General features: G+C 39.5%; 1 protein-coding gene across 1 annotated transcript in view; it reads left to right on the forward strand.

Annotated features, from left to right (window-relative positions):
* The first annotated feature begins 2,786 nt into the window (after nt 1–2,786).
* Nucleotides 2,787–9,646, forward strand: part of grm2b (glutamate receptor, metabotropic 2b) — a 24,267-nt gene continuing 17,407 nt past the window's right edge. Inside the window, exon 1 of the mRNA XM_046029537.1 lies at nt 2,787–3,296. Coding sequence (XP_045885493.1) covers nt 2,787–3,296 — 510 coding nt within the window. The remainder of the gene's footprint in view (nt 3,297–9,646) is intronic.

The raw sequence follows: 9,646 nt of genomic DNA on the forward strand, positions 1-9,646 counted from the left end.
ATAGATTTATTTTGCATGATCAGTGTGAGTTTTTCCAACAATAACAAACAGGTGATTAGTCCCTAAACCCCAAACCATCTCTTCAGCTCATTTTCCAGACATGAATAGCATTGTATTTCTCCATAGATACAGGTACATAGTACATTTGTGCATGCCATTCTCCATAATTTCTGAAAGCGACTCTGCAGTGAATCATGCATTACACATTAGCTATATTTGGATAAGACAATAAAGAATGGTGTTCTCAAAGCATCTTTATGCTAATGTTGGCGAAATCCTCTCTGTCCTGGGCAGGAGCAGTAATGCATTAGCTGATGGTTCAAAGCAGGGTAAAGCACATTGCCTTTTCTTTTTGAACTCGCCTTTCAGAGGGAATATTCCACTCAGACATCTGGGGAGCAAGTGACTCTCGCAGCTGCTGAGTGTGAGCGTGACAGCCGTTTCTACATCAAGATAGCTTTAATGATGTGATCGAGTCCTGATAGAAGCTACTTTACAACTCAGTTGAGGGTGAGATTTAACGCTCATGCAAGCTGGTAATACAGCTCCCGCTTAATACGTGTTTCAAATATTGGTAGGAAATGTGTTTTTGATAGCTGTACTTCATGTCCACTTCAGACTCAGCATTTATTTGCACTTTTTAAAGGTTTTGAGAGGTTCTTCTGGACCTCCAGCCTCACTTTGGCCTAGTTTGCATAGGTCTGCCTAATTGGCTGTTCCTTATTGCGCCATTAATTCACACTGTGACCCAGTCTTTGCAACTAGAAAGCCCCCATCTGCTCCAACAGACAGCACAGTGGAGCAATTAGCCTCTTAATGCTGAACTCTTCAAGTTACTTTCTCACCTTGGTTCTTATAGGGCAAATGTGTCACAGCAAAACCAAACACCTCCACCTAATGTCCAGGACACACAGCGGGTCTGAGAGAGATTTTACATTGTGACTTCACACATTACTACATGTAACCCCTCTTCACTGGATAGAGGGTAGTGAATTCATCAGTGTACCATGAGGTTTCCCCACAACCTGATGTAATATTTATCTGGGGGGAAATTTATTACACTTTTTCCTCCTCATGTTCTCGGTTGTTTGTGGCTCACACTGCTCCTGGGATGTCACAGGATATTCGTCAAATGTCCCTGCAAAAGCATGCTTACACACACGCACACACAAGCTCAACTTATCTGGGTGTATATGCAGGAGCTGGTGTTTTTGTAACCTACCCTTGCATACTCCACAGTGCGGGCTTTTCTGCCCCTGTTAGCACAGGAAACGTGACACATTCACATCGAATAAAAGGACTGTTAAGGGATCAACTATTATTAGAACTGATAATACATGTGGGTCTACAAGTGGCACATTTTTGTGTGATGTTACAATGTCATTAACAACAGAATGTCACAGAATAGGAGAAGTCACTAATAAGCTCCCCACGGCTTGTTAATGGAGAGGGGAGCGGCAGCACATCGAATAGTCCAAACGACAGCCAAGCTCTGCGGGTTTACCAGCGTGACTCCTCTAAAATCTGAACTTGAACTATCTGAACAGACACACAGACAATTTCTGTTGATTCTATGCTCCATTTGTGCATCCCTCTGACTTTCAAATATTCTGACTAATACTGCTGATATGACACGTTGATAATATACCTGTAAAGACATGGTATGAGTTATTAAAAGTCCACCGTCTCTATGTAAAGGCTGCTTGAATCGATCTGTTTGCTGATCTTGTGTATGTGTTTGATGAATGTGAGGAATGACTGAAAGAAACAGGATTGGTTCCCTCTCTCTGACAGCGCTTTGATTGAACCAGCCCACCTCCCTAATCAGACATCATAACAACTCCTGGTGAGACCTAAACCTGTAACCTCAACATGATAGGAATCTAGATTAGCATACATGTCTCGCTGCCCACTTCCCTACAGTCCAACCCTTATTTTTTCCCCCAACCATGTTTCCATGGCAACCCTAGCCATTGAGGAGAACCACCATCTATGTGATATCTCAGTTGTAAGCTTTTTACACTTCACTTGAGAGGGTGCCTTAAATATCTATAAATATTTGATGTGGTCACTCTGCAACGGTAACTCGTGTAACTCGCAGCGGTTTGTCTTTTAGATAAAACTGCCGTGATTATATTTCACGCTGGAATCCCACAGAGCCTCGCTGAAACAATCTCTACTTATGTTTCACATGAGAAAGTCACTCATAATACTCGTAGCCTGATTTCAGCCATCTGGCAGTGCAGTCTCAGGTTTAGACTGTCCAATAATAGCATTATTTGTCTGTAATATTTCTATAGATCGCATTAGGGCGAGGGGGAAAAAAGAGGTTCAGGCAAAAATCGATAAGAAAACTGTAAAGAACCACTTGCAAGAGAAAGTTTAGATATAAACTGTCTTAGATATGAAACAGTCACACTAAGCTATAAAGCAGTAGCCTATGTGATTGCGTCTTATCTTTGAATAACCCTGTGGGCAAAAAGCTGAAAGAGACTAATTGTATTAAAATCAGTAACAAAACGGCAAAAATATAAGCTGTCAGTGCCAGTGGGTGTCAATAAGGCACATTTTGAGGAATATGTTCATGTTATTACTCAGCTCTGTTTAATTTCTCATTAGTTAAATTGTATTTTCTTCCCATAATTGGTCTTTTCTTTCATTCACTAAGGAAATATCAAACATGATGCACCCACTGAGAGAAGACTTGAAAATGATCTGCCTCCAGGCCCTGTGAACCTCTGCCCCTTTCTACTTCAACCAGCTGAACCCTGCTACCTGATCCTGCCATGCTGAGTGTAGTGCTCTGCCCCAGGTCGTTGGCCAATTCTGCCCATAATTGGATTCTCCATATGCTCCTGCTGGAGATGCTGGTACTAGGAGTCCTGCCCAGCATCTCCAGATTACCGCCGCCGACCAAACGTGAGATCGTGTTGGACGGGGACCTGGTGATTGGAGCCCTGTTCCCCGTGCACCACAAAGGTGATGGGATGGAGGACTGTGGCAAGATCAATGAGGAGAGAGGGATCCAGAGACTGGAAGCCATGCTGTTGGCACTTGATGAGATTAACTCCAGCGATCGCATCCTTCCCGGACTCCAGCTGGGGGCCCACATCCTGGACACCTGCTCGAAGGACACATACGCTCTGGAGCAGTCTTTAGATTTCGTCAGGGCCTCCCTCACCAAGGTGCATGATCCAGGCTTCATCTGCCCAGACGGCTCCAGACCTATCCAAAACGAGGTTCCACTGGCCATCTCGGGGGTCATTGGAGGATCCTATAGTGATGTTTCCATTCAGGTAAATGAGCAAAATCATGAATCTCCCAAGCTCAGTGTTTTGGTTGCATTAGTTTGCATTTACAGAAAACAGCAACACATGCAACACCACTATAACATAATGCAAGATTACATGCATCCTAATGTTCGTTCAAAAGTTTGGAATCAAGGTCTTTTTTTTAAAGAGGGTTATTGTGGAGAGACAGAAGACTCCTGCCGGAAGATCTCAAATTACGCAGAGGTTAATAAGGAGTTAAAAGGTGTAATACATAAGCAGGAGTCAAGCCATGGAGAGGCTTAAAGGTTATCAATAAAATCTTAAAATCAATCCTAAAACAAACAGGGACCCAATGTAAAGAGGCTATAACAAGAGTGGTGTCATCGTATCCTTTGCTTCTAGTTAAAAGCCGAACAGCTGAATTTTGTACAGTCTGTAGACGCTTAAAGGTTTTTTGTACAACAATTTCCGTCTAACATTTAAAATAGACCTATTTTTATCAATATTTCTGAGCCGATAAAAACGAGACTTACGTGTTGCTCAAAATTATAGAAACTTCCATTCAGTCAATGTCCCCACAGTGTTGTATGACAGGGAGACTAGACTAACCTTCTATTTCTATTTTATTTCTAGATTTTAAAATTATGCATTATTATGCATTTGACACTGAAACAGGAATCTATGTCTAATAAATCTACACAGATTTTGATGCTAGGCTTCCATTTTTTTTAACTGTTGCTCTGACGTATCTTTGTCTCTTTCTCCCCTTTCAACTGCCAGTCTTGTTGAATCATAGTACAGCATTTTGTGCACAAAATCTAATCATTTTTGCAAACCCTTCATACAAAATAACATCTAAAAGGAAGGAAAAAGGAGACTTTCTGCAAACTAAAAGCATGAAAGGCCATTCAAAAATATCAACAATATCATCTGACTGTGCTGAATCAAACTTTTGTGGCAGGCGTTTCCAAATCTTTTAACTGCACTGTATGGTACTAAGGAACAATGAATCAGAAATCAGGTTTTGCAAGCAGCACAGATTGAAAGAAGTAAAAAAAATTGTGCTAATGATTCGTCACCTCAAATTTTACATCAGTACTAATTTAAGAAACTACGTGGCCTTTATTTTAAATAGTGTTGGTGGATGGGTGAGTAGATCTCTAAACATGATTAATTCCTAACATTACCCACTTGTTTTTGTTGCCATAACCACAACCTTTGTCTCACCTTTGATTAGTTGTGACCCACAGATTTTTCAGAAAGCAAGACTTAAAATGTTGTGAGCAATGAATGTAATCCAAGGTTTGGCAGAATCGTCCAATACTCAATGTTCATGTCTACCAATAAGGTTGGGATTTCTATGTTTTGATTTGGTTTCAGCTTAATAGATAGGGATCATATTCCTCTTTCATTTATAACCTCCTCACCAAACCTAGGTCCTAATGTTTCAAAAGCATTTACTTTTACTCCTTACATTGTAATTGCATTTTTGTGGTTATGTTTTTGTAATCAAGTAATTTCTGCAAATATTTCAGTTAGTTTTCAATTTTAAGTGTAAATTTTGCAACAATAAGCACTTTTAAATCATCCAGACTCAAACCCACACCTAATTCATTAAACCATTGCAATCATTCATTCATTGAGTAAGTCACTCTAATACTTGGGGATGGATAAACTTGCAAACTTGAATCTGCATAAAGACTCACTTACTTACACCTCACACTCACTTCCACAAGTACAGATAATGACTGAAAAGGCCCGGCTTCTCCGCTTTTACCAAGCCGGAGGACTGAGCCTTCAGCGGGAGAGATTTTGCGTTGGCTGGAATAAGAATCTACCTGGGAAGATTGTATTTGAAGCATCAACATTCACAGAGACATCCATCACTTTGTCAGCAACTTAATTTACTCCTTGCAAAGAAAACTGACCTTTCACACGCGTTTGAAAGGTTGCCAGAGGCAATGCATCTGAGCATAATTAATTAATTCTGATTGCCCTCACACGCCATAATTACCATGACGCACTGGGTGTTGGGTAGGTATAATTTGGTTACACATTCCATTAACTTCAGTTCACAAAACATTTATTACACACACACACACACACACACACACACACACACACACACACACACACACACACAGATTAAGTTCCATCTTTTATTTGTAGGAACAATAAACTATATGCATAAAGATAACTTTTATCTGCAGTGTCATGCATGGCAGTACCTAATGCTTTAGTCACAGAGACCTCATGATGGCAGGTCACATTTTAATGGTACTGTGTTTTTTATGCTTGTCTGTGGTGATTGGTTGACTAGTTATTTACTATTATAATTAATGGACATTCACTATCCACAAACACATTATTACATCTTAACTGAAAAGATGTCAGGGTGCTGATTTACTAGATATTGCAAAAACACCATATTCTACATAAAACATATGAATAGGTAAAGCTAAATATTATATTTTTTATGTTTTAGGTGTTTTGGTATCTTCTTATTTTTGTGACAAATTGGTATGATTTGGTATCAACTGTTATGTTTATAAAGTATAATGGTGACATTTTGTTCCACTGTAGGTTTTTCACAAAAATGTGTTTGGTTTCCAGTGCTCCACACTCAGCTCTAATGAAACTGCTATTGTGATTGATTGGTAACGCTTAACTTATTTTCTCCTGTTGTCACATTGTGGGACATTTCAGAGTGGCTTGTTCACATTGTGCATTTTCAAAACAAAATGTTTGTGAAGCAATGAGGATTACCAGCTTTGTGTTTTAACAGCACTTAAATAACACCTCTTAGTCTACCCCACATCTAGACAATTCTTTCTTCCACAATAACCCTCTTTAAAAACATAAAAATTGTTTATTTTGGCAAACTGCTGCAATTGGAAAGACATCCCTGTACTGAAAAGACCAAAGCTAATAAACACATGTGCTGCATGCTACAATTACACATACAGTATGACATACCACATATGTGGAAATTTCCACACAACATACACTACATGCATGTAGTGTATTCTCAAATTCATCCTCAGCACTGCTCCATTGAATATAGTTTATTTCCGTTTACCATTTGTGTAATTGCTTCTATATTAATTTATATTGTCTGCTACATAGCAGAAGGGAGTTACAAACTTAATTTCACTCTGTAACCTGTTATATTGTGACAAAATAAATTTACCAACCTACTTGCAATTTCCTTGTGTCATACTAACGCTGAAATACTTGTTACTAATCAGACAGTTAATTCTCGATAATCAGTTGTTGTGAAATGTTCTCTAATGTTCTTTTTAAGTTGCAGTGTGCTATAACTTTTTAGTTTCTCATTTACTGTAACTTAAACCCACAACATCTATGTCCTGTTTCCCTTAAACATTCACATTTCTTTCATTCTATTCAATCATATTGCTCTTTTTATTTTTGGAAATTCTTAGACAGTTAGATGAGAAGACGGATACTGCTCTCGGGTCTGTCCGTTAAATATGAAGCCTGTAGTTGGTTAGCATAGACTGGAAAAACCATAGATTGGTAAACAGCAAACCTGGCTCTGTCTAAAAAATGCTTATCAGCCCCTCTAAAGGTCACTACTTCACATGTTTTAACTCGTTTGTTTAATCCATACAAACAGCTGAAGGGTAAAAGCAACCTGTTGTGTTGTTATGTTCTGGACTAAGCTAACTATCTCCTGGCTGTAGCTATAGCAGATATATATGAAAGTGGTATTGATCTTCTCAACTAACTCTCGGAAAGAAAACAAATAAGTGAATTCCCCCACATTACTATTAAAACAATTCATTTTGAACTCGACATACATTTCAGTTTCTTGTCTAAATGAATGTACAGACTTCATAATCAGTTTTCTCTCCACACAGCAAGTAGTACCTATATGGGAAACACTGATTGCTTGAATAAGTTGAGGGCTGCAGCCTCAGTTATTCCCTTGTTAATGTCTGCTGAAACAAGATCAGAATACAATCCAACCCAAGAGAAATTTGCCAGGAGTCTGCAGTGATGAATGTCTCATGTCAGAATGTTAAAGTTGAATGGAGATTACATTTGTAGACAAATAGTCAGACAGACTGGACTTGGGATGTCCACTTTACCATGTTGGAATCATTTAAAGCCCCTTAAACACCGGCAGTCTTCGCTTAGAAAGAAGTGGATAAAATAGATCCTCTCCTCCTGTAATGTTGAGGATGCTTTGACAAAAGAACAGCATGTTTTCAAGAAGCATGAAAAGGACTGTGTGCGTGTGTCCCTGTGAATGAGTGTTCAGCGACCACACAGTCGCAAAGATTCAAAAAGGAACTCACAGCTTTTGAATGTTTTTGTATGAATTTGAATACATACCTCTACTGTCACTATGCTCAACACTCTCTTTGTTAGCCCCTTCAGTTCCTGGGCGCTGTAATGAATCAAGCCGTGAGAGTGGCAAGAAGCCCATGGTGGGATTCTTTCTGAGAGGTCAATGATTTACACAGTCCCAGAGAAGCACTTTTGTGGAGATGAAGAGCCTTATAAAACTGAGGAGGACAAGTGCCAGGGACGGTCCCAGGGAACTTTGAGAGGAGCTGCTTTTCCCATCTGTGGGGTGCATCTCCATTGGCTGGCAGGGATGTGTCCACCTGCGTGTGGAGAGGAGGCTGACAACGCCTGTGACAGGGGCCAAGGACGAAATGTGGGAAAGATGGTGGGAGACACGCCAGTTTCTCCTCAGCCTCAAAAGGATTATTTCATAATTAGCTCAACGATATTCTGGAGGCTTTTATCATCTTCTTACTCATCCTGGTGTATGTTGTTGTCCTTGTTATGTCTTCTCGCTGTTTCATTTTTGAAAATAGTCTTTATTGCCATCTGGGATGCTGGCTGTATAGAATCGACCATGAGCGGTGACTCAATTCATACAGCCTACACGTTTTACACTTGTGAATTTAACCCAGCTTTATCCACATAGAAGCATAATGAAAGAAAGAACAATGAAATCATTCTGAACTATTCCCACACGTTTTCTGCAAAAATAACATTAAAAAAAGATTTGTATCTTCAAATTCACATGCCACTACACTTTCACAGTCACACAATGGAAAAAGATTAAATCTGCTTGCAGGCATAACTAAAACTTTTGTCTTCAACATTGAGTTTCTGCAAATAATTTTTAGCACAAATCCATACTGAAACTGTTGCATATCCTTAAATAATTTAACACACAGCCACACAAATAAGGGGGAAAAAGTATTCTGTGTGATGAGTGTGTTCTTGAGTATCCTAAAATTCAATATCCTACAATATAGCTCCAAAAACACCCTCTAAATCCTTTAGGACCATTAGACAAACTCTGCCTTACCACTGCTGAAGCCGCCGGGAAGGTCCACAATAATTTGTGGTCATAAGAGTTCATATCTGTCCTGCCACATATTGATGTTTAATATTTTTGGTTTGCAGTGGTTTATTAAGTCTGTTCATGTGTCGTGCAGAGGAACTGGAGAGGGCTCTGTCTTTATTGTGTTTCCGTGTTCACAGAATGCATTGGGTGAAAAAAACAATCCTGCTTTGGTTAACTTCAAAAGGGTCTTGTTTATCATGTGATATTGTAGCTGAGTCCCCCCACCTCTCCTCTCCTAGAGAATGTTATTTTTGAACTGTAAGTTTCAGCACATTCAGAGAAAACAGCTCAGCTCCCTAATTAGCACATCAGAATGTCATTCAAAGTGAAGGGAAACATTGTAATGACTGGAAGGCTGGTTAGAGTCAGGACCCACATGGTCAATAATATCGCAAGCCCATCGATTTCCAGACGCACTTCCCTTCATCTTGTCTGTCTTAGAGCTGGGTTTTTTTCACACGGTATCACAGGAATAAATTACCAGTCTTTGCTCAGAACCTGTGTCTGTTATTAGTGCTTAAGACTGTGTGACAGGATCGCTGCACTCCTGTCTCAATAATGGTAAAAACGACTGGACTTAGCAGGTTTATTTCATAAGTGCTAGAAGCTAGAAGTGATACTTCAAAGATTTAAGCTAAGCAGATTATAAAGAGCAACATTTTTCACAGATGTATCCTTGTACTTGAGAGTGGTTCGAAAGGTCGCTCTTGTGGTGAGCATTGTTTTGCTGGTGGGAGGAAATATGTAAGTTTAATGTGAAGAGTTGTCTCCTAGTGAAATAGTGCATGCAAGCAGATCAACACACATTTCTTTCTGCTGCTGTATTCTTAGCACTTATATAGCTGCAGCTACACGATATAGAAGTGTTATGATTTTTCCCTCCACTTTATTTAGTTATATACCTTTTTTGTGCATGTAATAGGTTTGCAAAGTGAAAAAGCCCAAAGTCCAGCCCAAAGGAGTTCCCATCTCCCACAGAAAA

The sequence above is a fragment of the Micropterus dolomieu genome, linkage group LG18 (assembly GCF_021292245.1).
Source record: "Micropterus dolomieu isolate WLL.071019.BEF.003 ecotype Adirondacks linkage group LG18, ASM2129224v1, whole genome shotgun sequence".
NCBI classification, from domain to species: Eukaryota; Metazoa; Chordata; class Actinopteri; order Centrarchiformes; family Centrarchidae; genus Micropterus; species Micropterus dolomieu.